The 22,169-nt window shown below is 58.2% G+C and overlaps 6 protein-coding genes across 6 annotated transcripts in view; 1 reads left to right on the top strand and 5 right to left on the bottom strand.

Moving 5' to 3' along the window:
* The window catches only part of VDAG_07434 (uncharacterized protein), a gene marked incomplete at both ends in the record, with an annotated part of 2,450 nt that extends 741 nt beyond the window's left edge, over positions 1-1,709 (bottom strand). Inside the window, 4 exons of the mRNA XM_009656339.1 lie at positions 12-246; positions 411-445; positions 772-1,594; positions 1,656-1,709. Of these exons, the coding sequence (XP_009654634.1) occupies positions 12-246; positions 411-445; positions 772-1,594; positions 1,656-1,709 (1,147 nt within the window). The remainder of the gene's footprint in view (positions 1-11; positions 247-410; positions 446-771; positions 1,595-1,655) is intronic.
* A 912-nt stretch (positions 1,710-2,621) lies between these two features.
* On the top strand, positions 2,622-4,577 carry VDAG_07433 (uncharacterized protein; the record flags this gene model as incomplete). Its single annotated transcript, XM_009656338.1, has 1 exon — positions 2,622-4,577. One exon carries the CDS (start codon positions 2,622-2,624, stop codon positions 4,575-4,577), a length of 1,956 nt encoding a protein of 651 aa, XP_009654633.1.
* A 915-nt stretch (positions 4,578-5,492) lies between these two features.
* Positions 5,493-6,761, bottom strand: VDAG_07432 (mitochondrial 2-oxoglutarate/malate carrier protein; the record flags this gene model as incomplete). The annotated part of the gene is made up of 2 exons (XM_009656337.1): positions 5,493-6,582; positions 6,664-6,761. 2 exons carry the CDS (start codon positions 6,759-6,761, stop codon positions 5,493-5,495), a joined length of 1,188 nt encoding a protein of 395 aa, XP_009654632.1.
* Positions 6,762-13,466: 6,705 nt separating this feature from the next.
* VDAG_07431 (uncharacterized protein) lies at positions 13,467-16,381 on the bottom strand (the record flags this gene model as incomplete). The annotated part of the gene is made up of 2 exons (XM_009656336.1): positions 15,957-16,381; positions 13,467-15,120 (listed from the first exon to the last, which is right to left on the bottom strand). Exons 1-2 carry the CDS (start codon positions 16,325-16,327, stop codon positions 13,467-13,469), a joined length of 2,025 nt encoding a protein of 674 aa, XP_009654631.1. The 5' UTR covers positions 16,328-16,381.
* Positions 16,382-17,104: 723 nt separating this feature from the next.
* Positions 17,105-21,203, bottom strand: VDAG_07430 (PAB-dependent poly(A)-specific ribonuclease subunit PAN2; the record flags this gene model as incomplete). Its single annotated transcript, XM_009656335.1, has 12 exons — positions 17,105-17,973; positions 18,036-18,249; positions 18,298-18,700; positions 18,751-18,855; positions 18,888-19,048; positions 19,112-19,362; positions 19,416-19,633; positions 19,690-19,831; positions 19,883-20,472; positions 20,522-20,648; positions 20,708-20,880; positions 21,183-21,203. 12 exons carry the CDS (start codon positions 21,201-21,203, stop codon positions 17,145-17,147), a joined length of 3,234 nt encoding a protein of 1,077 aa, XP_009654630.1. The 3' UTR covers positions 17,105-17,144.
* A 637-nt stretch (positions 21,204-21,840) lies between these two features.
* Positions 21,841-22,169, bottom strand: part of VDAG_07429 (fructose-bisphosphate aldolase) — a 1,742-nt gene continuing 1,413 nt past the window's right edge. The window contains exon 5 of the mRNA XM_009656334.1: positions 21,841-22,088. Within this exon, the coding sequence (XP_009654629.1) occupies positions 21,951-22,088 (138 nt within the window). The 3' untranslated portion in view covers positions 21,841-21,950. The remainder of the gene's footprint in view (positions 22,089-22,169) is intronic.

Genomic DNA, 22,169 nt, shown 5'->3' with positions numbered 1-22,169 from the left:
GCCGGGCGCACCAACGTCTTCGGCACGGACCACCGCGTCGAGGCCATGTGCCGCGACCACGCCATCGAGTTCCTCGCCGACGTGCCGCTGCATCCGGCCATTGGCGACGACGCCGACAGGGGCAAGCCGACCGTCGTGGCCGAGCCCACGAGCGAGCGCGCCCGTGTCTTTGTGAAAATGGCCGAGGATGTTGCTGCGAAGCTCAACATGTCGAGATGACACTCTGGGTGACACAATAGGCCAAGCCTATATAATCCCATGTATCACCATGTATCACCATGTATCAACTGCGAAAAGGGCGGACAAGTGCATAGACAAAGTGTAATGAATCATGGTATCCCCTGTTCGAACGATTTACAGGACAGAGCTTCCATCTGCCGTGCCGTCTGCCGTCTGCGTATCCCGCCTACCTGCAATCTACGCAGGCGGCCCCCCTGAGCCAAGCCTGATCTGGCCGCACAGCACGCATAAATTAGCCTCCGCATAGAATGAGAGAGGCGATTTACCGGTAAGGAATGCAACCATCAGCCCTCTGAACGCCGCCATTCAGAAGAAAAAAATGAAAAAAAGGAACAAAAAGCCAGACGCCATGGAATATGCAACCGCTCTGGACCCCTTGCGCAAAGGGCCGCTACTCGACTTCCTCGTTTTGCTGGTACACGTGCCGACTGCGCGTGGGATCCTTGCGCATCGCTTGGCCAGAGCCGGTGAAGCCCACTTTTCCTGTCAGCACTGCATCTTTGGTCACCTCAGTCAAACCCAAGGACATACCTCTGCCGTGGACGCCTTCCGGCGTGCGGAACATGCTGTCCTTCTTCTGCGTCTTGCCAAACTTGGACTTGCTGCTGAACTCCTGCCACTTGCTCTTGCCCTTCTCCAGCTCCTTGTTGGCCTTGATCTTCTTCGCCTTGGGCGGCTTCGCCACGGCGTCACCGCCCAGCTTCTCGGCGTCGAGCCGCGCCTGCTGCTCCGGGTAGATGCTCGCCGACGCCGACGTCACGATGCCGTTGTGGCTGGCCGAGGACCCCGCGGCCGCGAAGGACGACGCCGCGGGGGAGGCTGTGGCGGCGGCGGCCGCTGCTGCTGCTGCTGCTGCTGGTGTGCCGTCAGCCTTGCGCTTGTTGGAGACGGGGCGGATGTCCTTGGCGCGCAGCGTCTCGGTCGTGTCGTAGCTCTTGAACTTGACAATGTAGACGCGCGCCGTCGACGAGCCCGTGATGGACGTGATGCGGGCCGGGTAGAAGCCCTTGTCGCCCGTGACCCATTTGGCGAGGACCGTGTCGTTGACATTGTACGTGGCCTGGGCCGCGGCTGCCTCGTCTTCGGCTGGCGGCGCAGGGGCGGCGGCGGCGGCGGCGGCGGCAGTCGTCGTCGTCTTCTTGAAGGCCGGGTGGTTCTCGCGCGACCACTTCTCCGGCTCGGGCGGCGTGGGCGTGGGGGCTTTCACGGGCGCAGCTGGCTGGGGTGCCTGCTTGGGCTTGAGTTCAGCAAGGGACTCGTCAATCAGGGAGATCATTTCTTGCAACTCCGCCTGAAGATTCTTCAGCTCCGCATTGTCGGGATCGTCGCTGAGGCCGGCCACGACGACATCGAGCTGCGCGGGGAAGATTCATTAGCTCGCGATCAGGGCTTGTTCATGGACGGGAGATGCGGACCTGCTCCTGGTAGGCCTTTCGGTCCTCCTCGTAGGCAGCAATCTGGCTCGCCATGATGGCTATGTTCGGGTGTCTATGGCGGGTGAAACAGGGCCGGTCAAAGGATGTTGAGTATACGGCGTTCTGGATGGTAAGGCTGTCGGTAGATGCCTTGGCTGGCTGGTGATGGCAATCGGCTAGAATATTTGATGCCGCCAGAGTTCAAGGCTTGGGCGATCCATTGGCCACAGGGCCTTCCACTTGCGTCACTGGGGGGTCATCACGTGCCGATAAGCCAAGGATGGCCGTGGACCAATCGGAGTATAGCTAATCAGCACTGCTGTAGGCAAGGTACATGGTACCTACCACCTACCTTACTTAGGTGCCTTGCCTTGCTTACCTAGTCTTGCCTAGGTAGGTAGCGAGTACTCCAGACAGCGTGCCAGGCCTGTAGATGTCGGCTGCGGGCGGCTCTGGGAAGGCACCAGCACGGCACCGGCACTCCACCGGCGCTGGATTGTAAATTGGCATTCGGCACGATGGGGCCTCAGCAATGAGCCCAAGCCCAGGCAGGTAGGACCCGAGTGGAGGGAGGAAGGAGGAACCCCAGAGCACCTGGCCAAACTAAACTAAACCCAAACCTCCATTCCATTCTCAATCTCTCGTGCTGTGACCATTCTGAATACCTCCTCCATCTTTTCATCCCTCCTTCGTCTCCTACCCCCTCGCCATTGAACCGCGCCTTCTGACCAACTCATTGAGAACGCCCCTCGGTTACACCAAATCTTACCTTCTGCAGGCCTGCACACCGACGCTCGCTGCGACTGGCTGCAACACAACACCCCTGGATCCGATTCAGGCCGCACCCCCCCCCCTACCTAAGGTAGGCTAGGCAGAGGGCTCAGGCTCTTGCTCACCAAAGACGAGAGACGCCCACACAGACTGCAGCAGCCAGCCGGCCGGCCACAGCCAGCCAGCCAGCCAGCCATGCCTCACGAAGCCGACAGAAATGGCGACGATGGCCAGGACGCTTCTTCCGCCAGCCAATCAAAACGCCCATCCCTCCGACACCGAGATGCGAGTGACTATTCACAGACAAGTGACCACACCCGGGACAGCACATCCTCCACACGAGAACACCATCACCGCCCCAAGCACCACCACCACCACCAGAAGCACGTCGTCGGCGGTGGCAGGCTACACGCCCGAATCCCCTCCTCCAAGGCTCTACACAAGCAGCAGAACACGGCGCACGCCTTCAAACTCAACAACCAGCGCCGCCATCACTCACCCTCTCCAGAGCGCGAACGAGAACGAGAACCAGAACCAGAACCAGAACCAGAGCGTGATCGCGATCGCACAGAGCGACCCACCAAACCAGGCCACCGACGAGTCCAGTCCGAAGCCAAGCTGTCGCGCGACAGCTCCTCCTCCAACCTGAAGAGCAACACCTCTGCGGCGAGCTTGCGCCGCAACAGGTCCCATGTCGAGGTCGCCCACAAGCGTACCAAGTCGTCCGACAAGCTCAAGCGCACCGCCTCCAACCCCGCCGTCAACAAGGTCAAGGCCTCGACCAAGTCGCAGGTGCATTTCGACCTCGGCAGTGACGGCCAGGAGGACGAATGGGTCGACGCGAGCGGCTCAGCCTCGCCGTACCTGTCCCGTCGCGGATCAATGGCCAGTGGTCAGGGGTCCGCGAAGCCTGGCTCCTCGGCCGGCACAGGATCGCGGCCTCACACACCAGCAGACAAGGCCTCCCCACCCTCGCCCCCTTCACCGCCCGTCATGTCGACGCCGGACCGGCAAACACTGCAGCACAAGGAGTACCTCACCTCACGCCTTCTGCAACGAACGCCCTCCCAAGGCGTCGTGCCGCCACAGATCACCAATGACACCGCAGAGCCCGTCTCGCGAAACCGGTCGACCGACTCGTTCGGCCGCCAGTCGACGCTCGACGATGACTCGAACAGCGTGAACGCCGCAGGCAGCGCCGGCGGTGACGAGCTGACGTCGCGCTTCGTCGGCGCCGCCAGCTCAGGCAACACGCGCAACTCCTCCTTCTACCATCCTGACCCGTCCCGCCCCACGAGCCGCCGCTCCGACGCGGCCCCTGACACGCCGCACCGCGCCCTCTCTACGACGTCGTCCAACCGCACGCCGGCGTCAGGCAACAGCGACATTGACGACACGAGCGCCCTCGCCCCGCGCAACGCGCGCCGCAACGCCCCCCAGTCCCGCGTGCAGCAGAAGCTCAACCTACAGCGCGCCAGCTCCGTCATTGAGCCCTCCTCCACCAGCACCCACAGCTCGGCGCACCATCACGCAGGCGGCATGTCGACAATGGGCCTCGGCATGGGCATGGGTATGGGCATGGGCATGTCGCTCGGCGGTCTCAACACGGTGGGCGCGACGCCGCTCGTGGCCGTCGCCAACCCGGGCCACGACGGCGGCACGTCGCGCGACCCCCGCGTCGCGAAGCAGCTCGAGCGCACGGGCATGGAGTACCTCAGCGTGCGGCGCTACCAGAACCCCGTCGTCCGCTCGCTCGACCGCATCGCCGCCGCCGTCCAGGCCGCCAAGAAACCCCAGCGCATCCCGCACGGGCGCAACGGCCTCATGGTCGCATCGAAACCGCCCGCCCTGCGCCCCGCCGGCGCCGGCCACGCGCGCAACGTCAGCCTCGGCGCCGCCAGCGCGACGGGCACGGGCAACAGCCACAGCAGACCCGTCACGCCGCGGGCGCAATCAGTGCGGACGCTGCGCAGCACGGGCGCCGGATCGAGCTTTGACGCTGACGGTGGCGGCGGCGGCGGGACGACGACACAGCTCAGCGGATCGAGCCTCGTCGGCGGCGAGGACGACGACGCGGCGGGCGAGGGGCTCAACGCGCTGCTGAGGAACCTGTGGGAGAAGAACATGAACCTGAGCGCCAGTCAGGACTAGGGGTCTTGGGTCTGGGTGTAGGGAGCTTCAGCGCGGGAGAGGCTGCGTTCTGCGTTTGGGTCAGCCGGCGCGTGCAAAAGCAAGCGCGTGCAATGAGCAAGCATCGGCATGAGCGAGCGGCGAGCAGGGAGCGGAGGGTATGCGTGCACCAGAGGGCTGTGGGATGCCCCCTCCTTTTTTGTAAGACTACAGAATACGTTGAGAGACGAAGGCGGACAGCCAGTCAGCCAGTCAGCCAGCCAAGGCGTTCCTCTAATAGATGTTGAGAGTGCCCCGGCCTTGCCTTGCAGAACCCCCTCGGCACCGGTACCGCCTGTTGTGTCTTGGATGATGGATGGCGAGGTTCATGTCTCGATACCCTGTTGGAGACCATGTGATGTACTTGCTCCCCCGCCCCTCCAGCTCGTCGTCGGTGGAGGGGTGTGTGGGGCCCCGCAGGCTGTGTCACCACGCTGGTCTCCCCACCTGTCCTACATCATGACGAGTTCTGGCTCACGAGTACACACTTTGTTCACGGTATCCGGCACGTGGTAATCAATACTGGTGATCAATTGCGCACCAAGCCCGGCTTCGCGTCTGTCGAGGGCATACATACATGCATGCATGCCGTCCTCTCGCCTTAGTCTTCTCTTCTTGGTATAATCAACTCGTCAAAGTCAGCCCTCCTTCCTTCCAGTTGTGATGCTCCTCCAGCGCCCAAAGGAAACAAAAGAAAAACGACAGAAACCCAAAATCGCCCAGCACAGCATGCGCGCAACGGCAGCGCGCCGTCACGCGAGACCTCGCTCTCTCTTTTCTAGTGCTCGCCCCGTTTATTTGGTTACCCAGCCGAGATAGTCGGCCACAATGAGCGTTACCATGCTACAAAGAGTCAAACGTTAGCTTCCGACTACAATATTTTCGAGCCAAGATGACTTACGCATGCGGCGCAATGCGCACGTAGTAGGTTCCGAATCCGCGGTAGAACCGCAGGATGCCCTCCTGCTTGGTCACCTTGACGAAGCAGTCGGCCATGCTCTTGTAGGGGAGCTTGCCGTCGGCCCCCCGCGACTGCTTCTGCAGCCTCGTCTTGACAAAGTCGAAGGGCAGGGAGAAGAAACTGGCGAAGAAACCGGCAATGGCCGAGGCGGCGAGGGTCTGGGCCTGGGGGCTCAGGGTTGAACCGGCGTTCTGCTTGAGTTGCGACTTGGCTTCGGAGAAGAAGGCGAGCTGGCCAAAGTTGAGAGCCATGGCGCGGACGACGGTGGGCGCGGCACCAGACCAGAGGGCCGTGACACCTTCGGACTTGGCGATGCTTGAAAGAGCATCAATGACTGACTTGTAGTTCTTGCGCTCGGCAAGGGGCTTGAGGCCGTCGGATTGCATGCGAATGAGAGCCAGATCGGCGGGGTTGCCCAGCATGGCGGCGATGGCACCGGCGGACAGGCCGGCGGTGGCGCGCTCGGAGAAGCCTATGGAACGGCCTTGCTCCTTGGCGCGGGAGGTGAGCTTGCCCATGAAAGTGTCGAAGAAGCCAAGGCGCGCCGTGGTGTAGACGGCCTGGCGTAGAAGACCGGCCGAGAGGCCAGTGTACAGGTCGAGGACCTTGCCCGAGGCCACAATGTCACGGGCTACGGCGAGGGGGCCAGGCTTGGGGCCGCCGGCGAGACCCTCTCCGGCGAGCTGGATACGGACCTTGACCATGTCGACGGGCTGGATGACAGTGGTGGCGACCATGCCGCTGATGCCTCCATTGATGAAGGGCAGGGCTGTGCGGACGAGAGGAGAGTGGAGGAAGTCGTTGGCCACGGCGACCGTCTCGTTCTTGGCGGGGCCCATAACCTCAGAGGAGCGAGTTCTCGCGGCTTCAGCGGCCTGTCTCAAGCTGCCCGAGCTCATGTCGGAGTAGGAGCGGGGAGGTGCTGCGCCGGGTGCCTGGGAGGAGGCACCGAGAGGAGGAGAGGGGAGGGGTACAGGGAGCTTCTGGTAGTGAAGAAGCTCGAGAGCGTTGGAGGCTGGTGAAACTCTGAAGGAGAAGCGAAGTTGGTGTAAGTGGATTGTGGAGCTAGCTGATGATGAGAGAAGAGAGAAGGTCAGCACAGTTTACACGAGGGTGTAGTAGCAAGTGGGCGCAGGGCACGTCATATAGACATGGCCAACAAGCGCCCAGGATTCCACGTCGGTAGTACGCGGCCGTGGAAGCATGGTGGTGAGTGACGCCGAGGGGTTACAGGCAACTGAGGGCGCGCTCTGGTGGGGGATCAAACGGCAACAGTGACGGGCGTGGATATGTCCGTCGCAGCAAGGGGGGGGGGGGTGTGAAGGGTCAGGAAGCTCGGATCTCGGATCACTCCACTCGGAGCGTCGAGCCAAGGGCAGGGCAGATGATTAGGGAGGGTGGGGGGGGCTCGAAAGTCTGGTGGAGGTCACTGAATGGCAAGGGTTGACGAGGGTTTGAGTGCCAGTTGACCGAGGGCCAGGCGGAGGAGGACGGGGACGAGTCGGCCAGAGGGATATGACGGTATTGGTGTTTGACTTTGTTTGGCTCAAGGTTGCCGACAGAGGAACCGGGGTATGGGTGTGGTGGGTGCGTGAATGGGTGAGAGAGACAAGAGAGACAGAGAGAGCGATATGGTGGGGGGTGTAGCAAAGTGGAGCCAGGCTAGGCGTGCATCGGAAAAGGTAGGATGGCCCCCTACGCTCGTCATGGTGCCTAGTGAGGTCCGAATGCGGGAGGGCACTCCAAGTCTGGGGGGTCTAGGCTTGTTGGGCTGGGCTGGAGAAAGCTGGGCTGGGGTGATGCTGAAGCTCATGCTGATGCAGGCGGAGTGGAGTGGAATGAGCGACGGAATACGGAAGAGAGAGAGGGGGACCGAGCCTCGAAGCATGAGAGTGGGCTCCCGGCGCCGACGGACGATTGAACCTCCGCGGGGGGAAAGCTGGCATTGTGCGGCGGGCCATCTTGGTAAGGCTGTTCAAAAAGGAAATACCGACTTACACAAGAGACAGCCAAAAAGCCGACACAGTCAACGAATGTGCAGCTGACAATGACAAGCGAATACCGATCGTCAAGTCGTATCGTCTCCTGTTGTTGACGACGATGGCTGATGGAGACTCGTGGTGCTGCTGTCAAGAGCGGGGTCAGGTCAGCCTCGCTCAGAGGGGCTTGGGCTCAGCAAGGCACGAGTGAAGAAGTAGCGTACCTTACTTGACTGCAGGTGATGATCGAATGGAGTCGGCTATGGAGATAGATGCCAGAAGCCAGAAGCCAGAAGCCACAAAGCAAGAGAGACGGGAATTGACGGGCAGCGTGAAGCCAACAGCGTCGATCGATCGGTCCAAAGCAAAGTTGGCGATGCTGGCGAGGTGACAGAGAGAGCACAGGCAGAGGCAGACGCCGCGGGGTCAACAGACAAGAACAAGAGCAGAGCAGAAGAGATGGGGGAATGGGACGAGCCATGTCACGGCGACCGGACGTGAGGGGGGAAGGACCTTTATTGACGCCGTCTCCAGGCCAGAGCAGGTACATACACACAGCCCAGGGCAGGAACGGCAGGAACAGGACGAGGAGCCATCGAGGCGAGGTAACCCAAGCCCGTTTGCCGGGCACAAGGTGGTTGGGCGTTGTAGACAATACATCGCTTGGTGTTCTGTGATGGCCTCGCTCCGGTGCACTTACAACCGCTGGGAGAGCTGGGCGCCGTCGCTTGAGCGTGTATCGAGGTACAAAGCGCAACTCGCGCGGACAAGAGGGAAGCTTCGGCCTTCCCCTCCCTCCTTCCCCTTGACGGTGTCTCAATACGGGGTCAGGTCAGGCGCCGACGACTTTCACTTGCTTGTTTCCCCAGAACAGCTCATGTGCCTGGGTGACCGAGTGCTACAGCTCGTGCTTCGGCATCTTGGGGAGGCATGAAACGGAACAAGCTCGGCTTCCCATTGTCGGTTTCCCTGCCTGCTTGGTGCTGTCGTCGTCATTCACGAACTTTGCATCCTGTGCTGGTTCCTGTTGAATTTGACGATTGGGTCAGAATTGTACAAGCTCAGATGCCTTGGTCCGAGGTCGAGTTGGCCGGTGTTGCTCTTGCTTGCTTGGACAAGCGATATGGATGGAATCCCATGAGGACGGTATGGCAGTCGCTCGCGTGTGGCGTGCACCCAGAGAGGGTCCCCAGCAGGCATCAACGCGGGGTAAAGCACTGCAAAGCCACAGCCTCAGCGTCCGCCGTCACCCAAGCAGCACCCAAGCAGCACCAAAGACAGCAGGCAAGGTACCCACCCTCTTCCCTAGGGGAGCAGCACTAACCCACCCAGTGGGTTAGCCCGCGGCAATTCAGCACCTGTCTTGGCTGGGGACGAAGACAACACGGGGAGCAATCAGCACTCGTCGATTCCTCAGCGTGCATAGCCGCCCGGGCCCTGGTCACCTCATTCATTTGTCTGCTTTGCTTTCTTTCCTGTGCTTTGCTTGAATGTTTGGTGCCTGCCAACCCAACGGGAGCCGTAGCGAAATGCCTCGAGGCCTGCGAACCGCCTTGGGTGCGGCACCTTGAAACAAGACCATGACGTAGGGCCACCCAGGACCCAAGTCCAGATACGGAATGCTGCATCTGACTGCGACCGCGCGTGTGTAGGCCTGCGCCCGTCTGAGAAGTTCCGAGAGATTTTCATCAGGAGCAACATCAGATGCTTCCGAGGGATTTTCTTCCACGAGCCAAACGGACAACAAGATGGTTGCATGGCAGTACATCTCGTTACCTGCTTCTTGCTTGTGAATGAAGCACACGCACACGTGCAAGGAAAGCACGAAGAGGTGCGTCGTCTCATATGACCCATGTCGTGTTGCTGCCTTCCCTGTGTTGAGTGGAGCAGTAGTCGTGCCTGCCCGGTCGGGTCTCCGACGTGCAGGGCCTCTGAATCATCCAAGCCGTCCAGGGCTGGTCCCTGTCTGCTGTCTTCGTCCCCTCAACCAATCACAAAATCATCATTTCAACCATCCAGCATCACATCACAGCCTTGCTCGGCCACCAACATCCCTCGTCATGTTCGTCACGAGCCTCAATGAAGTCGTCGCCCCGAGTCTTTCCATGCTCATTCTGTCGCTTTCACAAGCTGTTGAGACCCTTCACATGTCTGCCATGTCGACGCCCACTGTTACCAGACGAACGTGCGGCCGTTTCACTCGCCGTGCCCTTGCAACAAGAAACACAGTCCAATTATAATTAGACCCAGAGCTTGGTCCCAGCTTCAACTTCGACCTCGCTCACTTGAGCCACCACTCACCAGACGCCATTCATCGCTTCCATCCCCAGCTGTCTCTCACCATTCCGTCGGTGAGTCGGTAATACACTACCCACCTCCTTCAAGCTCGCCTTATTCCCGGCCAAGCCAATTTCATCTGGCCCAGCCACTCAATGGGACAAGCCAAAACACTCAACATCACCGCTCACCTGCTGCTCACCGTGCCTGACGTGCCCCTTGCTGACTCTGGCCTTGCAGTAAATAGCCTAAAATTCCCACCGCCCCAGCAAACCCCCCATCCCATCCGTGGGGGGCTACCCCGTCCCTCTCCGGATTCACGCATTGGTGGGAAAATAGCTCAACAGGACCCCCGTCGACGTCGACGGCCTCGAAAGCCTGCCTCTCGCTCGCCAGGCACCTGCGGTGTTGTTCCCTTCCATCGGAACCCTCTCATGGAGATGCCCCGGTAATAACCAACTCGCACATCGTCTTCAGCCTCAACGACGACGACACACCCCCCCTTGACGGTTCTCCGTGCCGGGCCATAGATTAAAGCCCCCCCGAACCGAGAGAAGCCGCCCCGATGCCGGCCCCGACTCCCGTTCTCTCCCTCCCCTGTCGAGCGCCCCCTCCATCGGCTCGGCTGCACGTCCGTGCCTCCCTCGCCTGCCCCCCCTTCGGACGCAACGCCCGTCGAGCGCCCGCTACGTATACTGAGCTCTTTTGACTTACACCGCACCGCCCTACGCGAGCGCTCTCATGGCCCAAGTCGAGGTTCCACCTCGGGAGGTCCCGCCACGTCTCATCTCCCCTTGGAACTTGTCACGACGTCGCCGTCGCCGTCGTAGCCCAGGTTTGACTTTTTGGTGGGTCCGCCTGCTTTGGGTACCAGTATGGATGGGACGTCTTCGCTCGGAGCGCCGAGCCTCGTTCGGCGCGAGGCCCATACCTCCGAGCTCGCTCCCCTTGTCCCAATCTGGAAGCTATACTCTGGTGGATTGACCCTTGCAGCGTACGATCTGACGTGCTTTTTCTCCTTTGACGTGATTTAGATAGGCCAGGGATGCCAAAACATTGGCTGCTTGGCTCATGTTACTTGGCTGGCTCGGTATGTAGCTCCCCCTCTGAGCGAGCTGTTTTTGTTCTCTCTCGTTCCGATTCCGTGCCGTAGTCTCGACACGGCGTTTTGGCGCCACTATCGGGCGTCGGTTCCGGCCTCGACATGAGGCCTCCTATTGAGGTGCCCACGTCATGCTGGTCATATTATCGTGGTCTGGGCCTTTGCATGAGGCTAGGGAACTGCTTTGGTCCGCAGTTTTCCTACTTGAGGGCCTCTATCCTCGGTTGACTTGATCGTCTCTTCCGAGTGATATGACTGCACTTTCTTGTTGATGGACTCCTGGTCTTGGAACCAGGTGAACATTTCACCGGGAAATTTCTGATTCCATCCCACTGCCGGGGGGAAACAGCCCAGACCCTGTGCAAGATGGCACATCATGGCCGAGGAGGTCTCGTCATGTCATGGACGAAAGGCTTTTTGCGAAGAAACCTCACTCGGTACCTATTGCACGGGAACCCTCCCTTGAATTCGCCAGTATGTGGCACGCTGAGATGGGATGTAGTGCTCAGAATGGTCCTTTCCAATGCCTCTTCTGTGTGCAAGGAGGCGCTCATATTGTGGTCATGATGATCCATGCTTCTTCCCGGGTCCAGGCCAGATCATCATTTGGCCACGTCGCAAGTATGCGGATCCAATATGCCCTGTTGCTTGTAGAGACTGAGGAGGGCCGCCGGACGATACATGTTTGCCGCGGAGCCAATGGATGAGCCTTCGCCAGCTCCAAGAGAACCACGTCATCGAGGCACAGATCGAAGAAGAATGTACTTCCATCGAGATTATTCAGCATGGACAAGCTCCTACTGATGTGGCTTGATGGTAGCATATCTTTTTGAAAGAGATCGCCTTGCTCATATATCACCCACCTCGACAATCATGATAACCATGATCACAGCAAGATACCATCATGTTGTAAGAATGATAATGATGCATTCAGACAAGTAAAATGTGCAGGAAAGAAAAGCACAAAACAGCTATATATGGGGGTCCCTCTACTCATCGTGCCGAAGCACGGAATTCGAGTCCGCCCGAACAGGCCGCCGCCCAGAAATCTCTCAGATACGACACCACTCGCGCATGGAGCGCCTCTCAAGATCAACCATATATGCTTCACCACCCCGTAGTCTCAGCCGTTCCAAGCGTCGCTCTCAATCTCAGACCCGAATCGAAGCGACCGAGCAACACTTGCCCCTGCTCAGAGTTAGCCTGGTTCTTCTGTCTCCCCGAAAAGGTCTCACCTCGAATCGTCTCATATCGAAGCGTCTCATCTCGAAGCGTCTCATCTCGAATCGTCTCATCTCGAATCGTCTCATCTCGAATCGTATACGTCGGAAACTCGAATCGTCGATGGAGGGGCCGCACTAAAGCATCAAGGTGTGTCGGCAAGTTAGCACCATCGTCCAGAAGCGGGCGGCGTCCATGCCGACTTACTCTTTTTTCATGAGGGTTTCCAAGCTTTCCTAGTCAGGAGCGACCTCGAGTGAACCGACGGGAAAGGAAGGAACCTAAGAGATCGACCGAACTATAGAACGAGATCAGAACTCCAACAGAACTCCTGGAAGACCTGGCTGAACCGTAGGAAATCCTGGAACCCCGGAGGAGGTGCCGCAAGCCAGTATGGCCGTGAGCATCCAATCCAGTACAATCCGGTCCAATCCGGTCCAATCCAATCCAATCCAGTCCAATCCAATCCATCCAATCCAATCCAATCCAGTCCGTGATCCTGGAGTTGGAAACATCTCGAGTACGCTTCCACGAGGTGAGACACCCTTCCCACAAAGTAGGGGCATGTTTTCCACGGCCAAAGACCGCTTCTGGTGCCTCGCTTTGCCTCGCTTCCGCGGACCGTCAACAACGTTGGAACCAACATGGTCCAATCCATGTCTCCAGCAGGAAGATAGACCTGGGCGGCGCCTAGGGTACGCTTCCACGAGGTGAGGCACCCTTCCCACAAAGTAGGGGCATGTTTTCCACGGTCCGAGACCGCTTCTGGTACCTCGCTTTGCCTCACTTCCACGTACCATCATCGGTGCCAGAGCCAGGCCTGGACCAATCCGTCCGAAATCCGTTCAGAAAGGAAGACCTGTGCGGCGCTTCCGGTCCGCTGGCGCGTTCCGTCCTCAGCGCCACGAGCCAGGTTAGGGCCAATCCGTCCGAATGCCGACCAGAAAGGAGGACCTGTGCAGTGCTTCCGGTCTGCTGGCGCGTTCCGTCCTCAGCACCACGAGCCAGGTTAGGGCCAATCCGTCCGAATGCCGACCAGAAAGGACGACCTGTGCGGCGCTTCCGGTCCACTTGCGCGTTCCGTCCTCAGCGCCACGAGCCAGGTTAGGGCCAATCCGTCCGAATGCCGACCAGAAAGGAGGACCTGTGCAGTGCTTCCGGTCCGCTGGCGCGTTCCGTCCTCAGCACCACGAGCCAGGTTAGGGCCAATCCGTCCGAATGCCGACCAGAAAGGACGACCTGTGCGGCGCTTCCGGTCCGCTTGCGCGTTCCGTCCTCAGCGCCACGAGCCAGGTCAGTGCCAATCCGTGCGGCAGGGGAAAACCAGGGACCTAGCAAGAACCAGAAAGGAACCATCCAGAGGCGAAACCGAGAGCCAGAGCCGCAGCACCCAGGCAGACCTTGCCGACGGTGCTCCACGAAGGGAGGGACCGTTGAGCAGAGCGCACAGGGGCCACGTCAATGTCGCAGCCATCCTCAGGGAAGGAACCTGGAGCCAAAGGAATGTCGGAGGAGCAGGAGGTCGAAACAGGAGCAGGACCTTCGGTCAAAAGAGTGGACTGCGCCGAAGCGAAGGAATCCTCTTCGGAAGCCTCATCTTCGCCCTGGGGCTCAGAATCAACCTTGTCGGAGGACCCTTCCTCGGTCGCGGGAGGCAAAGGAGTGTCATCGGGAAGAGGCGCCAATACTGGGGCACGGAACAGGGCATCGCCCTTGGACAGTTGCCAGAGTCGGACCTTCTCCAGAAGGGGGTCGTGGAACGGGCGCTCCTCCAGAGGCTCGATCTCGGTACGGTCGAATGGAGTCGCCCACCACATGTCGTCCGCATAAGGAATGGAAGAGTCGGTCACGGGGGCCTTCTCGGGTGAAGGAGTGTCGGTAGGCAGAGGAGCCAGGACAGGCATGCGCAAGAGCGCAGCACCCTTGGCCTTCTGCCAGGCGTCCACCCGACGGTCAACGTCGCTGCCATACTTTTTCCAGTGCGCAATGCGCTCGGCGAAAGTAGGCAGCGACTTGATGTCGGGGATCGAATGAGTGTCGGTGGAGTCGTCCGTTTCAAGGTCAGGTTCCTGCTCCTGCTCCTGCTCCGAGTCGTCCGAAGGGAAATCGAAGTCCATGGCAGCGAATTTGGCCTCGAAGCCCAGGGAAACCGAGACATCGCCGATGGCGGACCAACCGTCAAAGGCGTTGTCGAGGTGTTCCTTGGCCTCCATGACCTCTTCGAAGGGCATGGCGATATCGGGATCCTCGCGGGCGTCCCAGGAAGCAAAGGCATCATCGATGCACTTGGGTAAACGAGTGGAAGGCGGCCGGTAATCCCACAACTCGGCCTGGGGTTGGGAGAGGACCTGGTCCGCAATGTCGGCAGCGCGATATTGGCGCACATGGTTGATGAGCGAAGGCCAAGCCTGTCGAGCCATACCCATCTGCCTGGTTGCCTTGACCCTGGGGATGTGCTTGGTGAATACCTGGTAAAAAGCGGTCGACCGGTGGACGTCCTCGAGTTCGCGTAGCGCACGCGTCAAGCGCACCTTGCGGGCGAGATCGGTCCAGCAGTCCACGACGAGAGAGTCCACGTCCTTCTCAAAGGTAGCCTTGGATTGGGTCGCCGAGTGAACGAGATCAAACCAGGGATTCCTATTGTCAGGGGTGCCCAACTGCGAAGCAGAAAGGTCCGAGACTCCAGAAGACCGGGTCGAATCCGTCACGGAGCCGGGAGGGAAAGGAAAGGCGCGGTTCGGGTTGCCAGGATAGCCAGGGGCGTCGCCATGAACCCGATCCAGGAGCCAGGACTGCACACTGGGCACCGGCTGGCGCTCAATGTGGGGAATCCCGGCAGGCAAATGAGCGTGAGGGGTCCATCCAGGTGGGAACCCTTTCGAAGGAACGGCTGGAACGATGGGCCGGCGGTGCTCCGCGCGGCGATCCATGTATCCGGAAGAACTGAGGGTCAGTTCGACCTTGGGAGGGAGGGGACACCAGATGCTGGAAAGAGTCAGCCTCTGGAAGTGGGAGGACGTGAAGTGTGATGTGACGAGAGACATGAAAAGAGGAAGGATAGAAGGCATCGAGGGTTATGTGACAAGGATAGGGCGAACAGTGAGGGAACACATGGTGGGCAATGGAGGGGATAACATGATGTTGCATGGTGTGGATGGATGATGACGATGAGGATGAATGGTGAAGATGAAGGATGGATGGTGAAGATGAAGGATGGATGGTGAAGACGAAAGATGAATAGTGAAGACGAAAGATGAATAGTGAAGACGAAGGATGAATAGTGAAGAGGAATGAAGATGAAAATGTGAGTGGAGGATGGAATGGGGATAGTGGCACTGAGATGGGATGGAACAGTGAATGTGTCATGGGTAAGGTGAGAGTGCTAGATGATGGTGGGTATGACAAGATGGTGGGTAAGGTGAGTGAGACAAGGTGGTGAAGGTGGTGTGGAGCTGTACGCAAAGTGGACCCTCCATGTCTTGGTGCCAACGACATGTTGACAGGGGGGTAGCTGACGATGAGGGTGGGCAACGTCGCTGTTGACTGACCGTGGAAGAGGCGAAAGCCAAGGTAGGCAAGAAGGACTGGCAAAGAGCGAGCCGAAGAGGAAGCCGAGCGTCGATGTACGTGTTTGTTGTTGCGGCCATCCAGACATGTCGCGTCGCGTCGCGACCAGAGGGAAACACCAAGGCACAAGTGGCGATTTGGTGTCGAGCAGCAGTGGCGACCAAATCACGCAAGGGCTCCAAAACATAGAGAAAAGAAAATATGAAAAAAAGAGGAGAAGACGAAGAGAAAGAAACAAAAAGAATACCACTCACCCCTTGACGAACCACCCGACCGCAGGGAAGACGGGCTTCGCTGGGACGGGCGAGGACGTGGTCCAGGACCGGGCAGAGGCGGAAGAGGCGGAACGGGAAGAAGAAAGGCGAGAGGAGACGGAACGGGAGGAAACTCGAACGACGCGCCGTACGGCTTGCTGAGCGAGGGGGACCATGGCAGGACTTTCACCTGTGACCGTGTCGTAATCCAAGGAATCCGAGGAATCCAGGGAATCGGACGCAGCCGACGCATTGGGACTGATACCCTGACCAGCATCGTATGATGCGGCCGACGCAGAGGGACTGATACCCTGACCATCGCCATAAGACGAGGCCGACGCTGTCGAAACCTGTGCAGACATCAAAGACATTGCAGGGGGTTAGGACTCACCTGAGGAGGAGAAGGAAGGAAGGATTCGCCCAGAGGGCGCGCTTGGGAGATGCTTCTTTTATGCACCAAGAGCAACCGGCCACCGCCGTGCAATCAGTAAAGTACCATCGGACGTACCGCCCAAACAGGACAGAACCATCCAGAAGAATCACCGAAAAAGGATGGGCAGGCCCAAACGGGACTGTCCTTATTTTTTTTTCTCCATGATGGCAGACGCGTCAGGACTTACAGAGTCCCGAACGGGAAGGAACGCTAGCCTTGCATGTCTCAGCCCTATGAACTTGCCAGCGATCGCCTCTTCCGTGATCCCCAATGCGATTGTGTTGCTATTTTTAGTTGAAGACTTTTGCATGGCAGCTTCATTCCATCTGAAGCCGTCATCTGATCCTTGGGTTCTGCAAAGCGTTGCGCGTTGCGTTGTTCGTTGTTGAAGTTTGGTGCGCCTGCTGTGGTGGGAGGACCTCGAACAAGGTCGTGCATAAAGTGTCGAGGCGATGGCGAGAGAGTATGCGGCATGCAGAGCCATCAACCATCGTCCGCGCAACCCATCTTGCGTTTGTCAGTGGAGCTTTTTTATACATGCTGGCATCGGCCGATGAATTGTCTGAAGCATTTCCTCGCGCAACTGTTGTTGATGCGCGCTGGGCGATCACCAAACTAGACCCTCTGCGTGTCTTCTGACCGGGATGACTCACTGCACTTGCCTTGCGCGCCCATGTCAAAACTTTCACGTACCCAAGCAGATGAGGTGATCCAAATGATGATGTTCTTCACTGTCTACGCGTGTTGCGCCTCGCTCAGCGAAACGGCGATGCCTTCCCTGGCGTCAGCAACGACCCGCCTGCACCTGGCGGCCGCCTAACCGGTGTCGTGGGACCTGGGCCGCCTTCTATGGGTAGCGGAGGCGTTTCTGTCCTCTGCACTTCCTGATCACCCGCCTTGGGAGCCCGGAAACCAACATCTCGCCCCACATTGTATATCTCGTTGATCTTTTGCTCCCACACGCCCGCCGAAACATACTCTTGGTACTTCCGATACAGCCTCAGTGCTGTCCGCGAGTCCTCGATCGAGTCGTGCGTTTCGTTTTGGATGTTCTCCCGCAATACGATCCAAGCAAGGAACGCCAACGAAAGCTTTCGCAGGCGCGTGTGTAAGTAGTACAGCTCGATCGTGTCGATGACCTGGGCCTTGGGTATATGGATGTTGATGACTCGGAAATCTTGCTTCAATCCGTGGCCCAGGAACTTGCAGCCGAGATTGACCAACATCCACAGCTTCTTGTAGGCCACCTTCAACGGTACGAGATTGTGTTTCGACAGGCGTGGGTTGAGGTCCACCTCGGTAATGCCCGAGAAGGCGGTCAAATAATCGACAATGGGCTCCCGAATCAAGATATAATCATCGACAAAGGGCTCTCCTTCCGCCTCTCCTTCTCCGCGAATGACAGACGTACGTGCGAGGGCGTATACCTTGGGCCGAATCGTTTCCCGCTCGCCCTCGGAGTTCATCTCAATCTCCGGTTGTCGCACAGCCACAAACTCGGTATCGAGTGCAATGATGCTGCCAGGACCCGGCGGCTCTGTCGCACCATCGAGCGTCCGGTATGTCTTGCTGTCGTGGAGGTGACTGGCTGAATGTCAGGAGGTGCTACAAAAAGAGTTACTCCAAACGGGAACGAGAATACTGACCTTGAATCCGTGAATAGGAGCGAGGTGTCAATCTTTTGTTTCCACGTCGTGTCCATCATATTGTTCGCCTCCTTCACTTGAAACGTCAAGACCGATGGGATCTTCCAGTTCGCGTTGAAAGAGAGAGCCTCCTCCTTGCTCACCGACCGAACCAAGAAGTCATTGAATAAATGCCACTGACTCGCCTCGGGGGCTTCTGGCTGGCAGTGGCCGACTGGAGAGTGTTAGCGCAGTCGGGGGCCTCTCCGTCACAGGATCTTACCATTGATCATGCCAACCATGTGCGGCTTTTGGCCAGGGCCAGCCTCGACCTCCATCGTCATACCAATCAAAGAGTAGACGGTTATGTTGTGGATCCCCCTTTGCAGATGGAGCTTCAGATCTTCACCTTCGTAACAGAAGAATTGGCCATGGTCCACTATGACGCCAATCTCCTCTGGAAGGAAGCCTGGGTTGGCCCAAAGCCTACGGTGCTCAGGGGTCTTGACCGCCGTGTTGAGCATGAGCACCTGAGGTACACTGCTGATGGTTTTCCTCGAAGCATTTGGCTGGTAACGTTGGCATTGGGGACACCACCCTTTCGATGGGAATTCCCGCTCGACGCTCATTTTGAGCACCTGCGAAAACGTGACCTTGGGGGCCTTCTGATTTCGCATCGGGGCCTTCTGTCGCACGCGGTCAGCATGGGATTCGAGAAGCCACACATGAAACTTACAGCGTTAGGATATATCAGTTCGTTGACATTGGTAGGGCTGGGGCGAGTGTATTCACTTCGACAATTCATGCACCTTATGTACTCGGTAGCGGCGGTTTGAACGGCCTGTCTCGAGTCAGCCTACGAAATTTGCACACGGAAACCGAGGAGGGCCCGACCTGAAGCATGAGATTGATGCCTGGAGAAGTAATGCGGAAATCTTCAACAATCTTGTCGAGTAAGAACCGTGTCAGACGCTGCAGCATGGCTGGCAGTGGGCCGCCGTTGAGGTCTTCCTCCAGCAGACACAGAGCCGCCGCTAAAGACAGTCAGGGTGAGCATTCGATCAATGAGCCGTCAAGGAACTGTCCAGATGACGTACCCTGAGGCTGGTGGCTCAGCGCTTTCAATAAGTTGGTCGCCTGACAGATGGAGCCTTCTGCCTTCTCTAACATGTCGAACAGAAAACCAAGCTCGCACAACAAACATGTCTCAACGATGCATGCAGTCGCAGTATGCTGTAAAGCCAGATTCCGAATCAAAGGCGTGAAATGCATTACTTGCAAGAGCGCGTTTGCATACGAGTTGGCAATGTGGATCTCTAGTCCGGAGTAGGCCGTCCTGTTGTAATACCTGAAGGGCAATGGTTAGCTGACAAGGCATGAAAATTGAATAGGAGTGCATACCCGAAGTCAAAGTCGTCAACACCAAACTTGCTGTATTTGATCTCGACATTACGATACATTGGAGGGCACTCCGTCTTGCGGTCGCCGCCCATCTTCGCTGCAGCATCGTCAACCTCATCTTCGGCGCCAGCTGCCTGCCCGGGAGTTTTGGAGGATTCCCTCGCCTTTTCGCTGAGGAACTTGGGGGCTTGAATGCCGGTCACAGTTGTCTTGTCGGTCTTTCGAGTGTCTTCGACTTGGTTGCGCCGCAGCCCACGCGTATTGGGCCCATAACGGCCGACATCTCTGTGGCCTTGAGTGTGGAGAGAAACTGGGGGTCAAGAGTTGGAGGCGGCGCCCCGACATCAGAAACCATATCAGGCCATGCTGAAAGCAGTGGTTCCCGGTAATACGGCATGCCGACCATATTGAGAGGACTCCATTATGTCAGCTTCTCGTCTATTACGCGTCCAGGATCTTTGGCTTACGTCTCAGTAGTCCAGTCAATGGCGGGCGCAGGCGCTTCAGGACCGGCGAATTCAGTCGGCTGTGGAAAGTCGACAAACCGAATCTTCGAGGGGCTGCCCCAAAGATGAATCTGAGAGGCCGAGTCGGCCAGCGCCACTGCTTCGCCCGAATACGCAATTTCGAACATGGTGACGAGCGAGTTGACCACGTTGATTTGCCGCACATTGCTCGTGTGGGGGTTCATCAAGTCGACCACGTGGAGCTGGCCAGTTTGCGACACAACAATACTGGTAGTGGACATACGTGGATGCATCCGCACGAAGGCTCCTCCTGCAGGAAAAGGAATAGGGGCCATGGATGTCATACGCTTTATGTCGAAGACGTTGAGAAACGAGTCGGGCATGTAGCTCTGACTCTGGCGCAGCGAGAATCCGCAGGTAACGATGAAATCGTGCTGCGCGTCCATGTCGCTGATCAGTGCAGAATGCGCCTTCCAGCTTCGCACGACCGAGTAATTGAGAGGATCAATCATATTGATAAGACCATCCTTGGTGGCCGCGCAGATATAGCGGCTCTTCTTCATGATCTGGTAAGAGTATTCGGTCGAGATCTAGCACGGGTCAGCGGCAGGACCCCACACAGGGCGCAGAACGCCGTACCTCCTTGGTGATCTCTCCCTTGTTGACGTCAATGACAAACATCTTGTCCTGGAAGCCAGCCACCAGGATCTCGGCCTGGCCCTTGGACGTGAAATTCATGCATCGTAAGTCTTTGAATTCGTCGCTCCTGTCGGACGTCAGCTGATGCGCAATTGCAGCCGTGTGGCAGCATGCTGAGAGCTATACTGAAGATGCCAAAGTGGCGGTCCCCTTCGCAACGCCATATGAATATCTCGCGCTCCCAAAGCAATGACGCCCTTTTCGCCAACAAGAATCTGCCGTACATCGCCATGGGTCGAAAAGGCTTTGAAAGAGGTATATCGCTGAAGCTCGGTGCCGTAGAAAGATGTCACGCGACCCTGTGACCAAGTCAGAGAAGATTCGGGCGGATTGAGAGCAGCCGAAGCTCACATAGTCGTTGCCTGTCCAGAGGAGTTCTTGTTGAGGGTCAAACGTCATTGTTGTGACGGGTGTTGCCATAGCCCGTACACCCGGAGGCGGGAAGGGAATACGGGCGACCTGGGGAGTCGAACAGGTCAGCAACCGTTTTCGCTATCGATTTCAAGCATGCCCGCCCATGCAGACACGGAACGAGGCCATCGCCGGACTGCCTGGGTAGCTCGACGCGTGTGCCCCGCGCAAAGGGACGCGCATTGCATACCTGATCCCAGTCTCCGTCCATTTTGGCTTCGGTTTCCTCGCCCCAATGAACATATCTTCGGAAGGAGGGAAGCAAGAGGTAGGGTATGCCGCCTAGCAGTGCGATAAGATGTTGTCGTTGGGTGAATTCGATTGCGCGCGTGCGAGACAGTCCCGCGGACTGGTCAGTCGAGGGTAGTCAGTCAACTCGGGCTCGGAACGGCGACGAGGCTATGGAGCCGACCTCGAATGCATGGCGGGGAGCTGTCGCTGTCGCAAGGGGGGGCTCACCTCCGTCGCATCTCCCTTTCTGCCGATGTTCACCCGGACCCCGCTTGCGACTGGAAGCTTTTTTGGAAGCAGTGGAAAGGTTGTGGTAAAGAGGGCATCCGAGTACAAAGTCTGGTCGCGATAGCGAGGAGATTTGATCTCGAGAATACTTTTGGGCTCGTCAATTGCCGTATTGGCGAATACGTGATTCTCTCGAGGTTATATGCCAGTAGCTTGGGTTGTTGTAGCAAAAGGTGCTGTCACTCTCAGACTACTCGCAACTTGTGAAATTGGTCGTAGATGTACTCAACCTGTCAGTCAAAGGGTCATGACAAAGTCTACGGGCCTGATCACGAGACAGTCCAGACAGACCTATTTAAGGATGTTCACGCTTGACTTTCGCAACTCATGTCATGGATATCATTCTTTGCTACCAATTACAGCAATCTAATCACCTCCCAACCGTGCTGCGGCAGCAATTTTCATTACCGAATCCATCGTCCCCCGCGGAATTCGTCGCTTACAAAGAGCCGGCGGCCTTGAAGTGGTCGAGGGCCTCCTTGACGCGGACGGTCATGGTCTTCTCGGACTCGCGGACCCAGACACGGGGGTCGTACTTCTTCTTGTTGGGCTTGTCGGCGCCCTCGGGGTTGCCGACCTGGGTCCTGCGGGTGGGGGTTAGCGACGGGAAGCAGAACACGAAGCGCCGAATCGAACACAATGTCGGAGGCGGGAAAAC

The sequence above is a fragment of the Verticillium dahliae genome, genomic scaffold, assembly GCF_000150675.1.
Source record: "Verticillium dahliae VdLs.17 supercont1.16 genomic scaffold, whole genome shotgun sequence".
Taxonomy (NCBI): Eukaryota; Fungi; Ascomycota; class Sordariomycetes; order Glomerellales; family Plectosphaerellaceae; genus Verticillium; species Verticillium dahliae.
The sequence above is the reverse complement of the archived record's forward strand: the minus strand, read 5'-3'. Positions and strand labels throughout refer to the sequence as shown.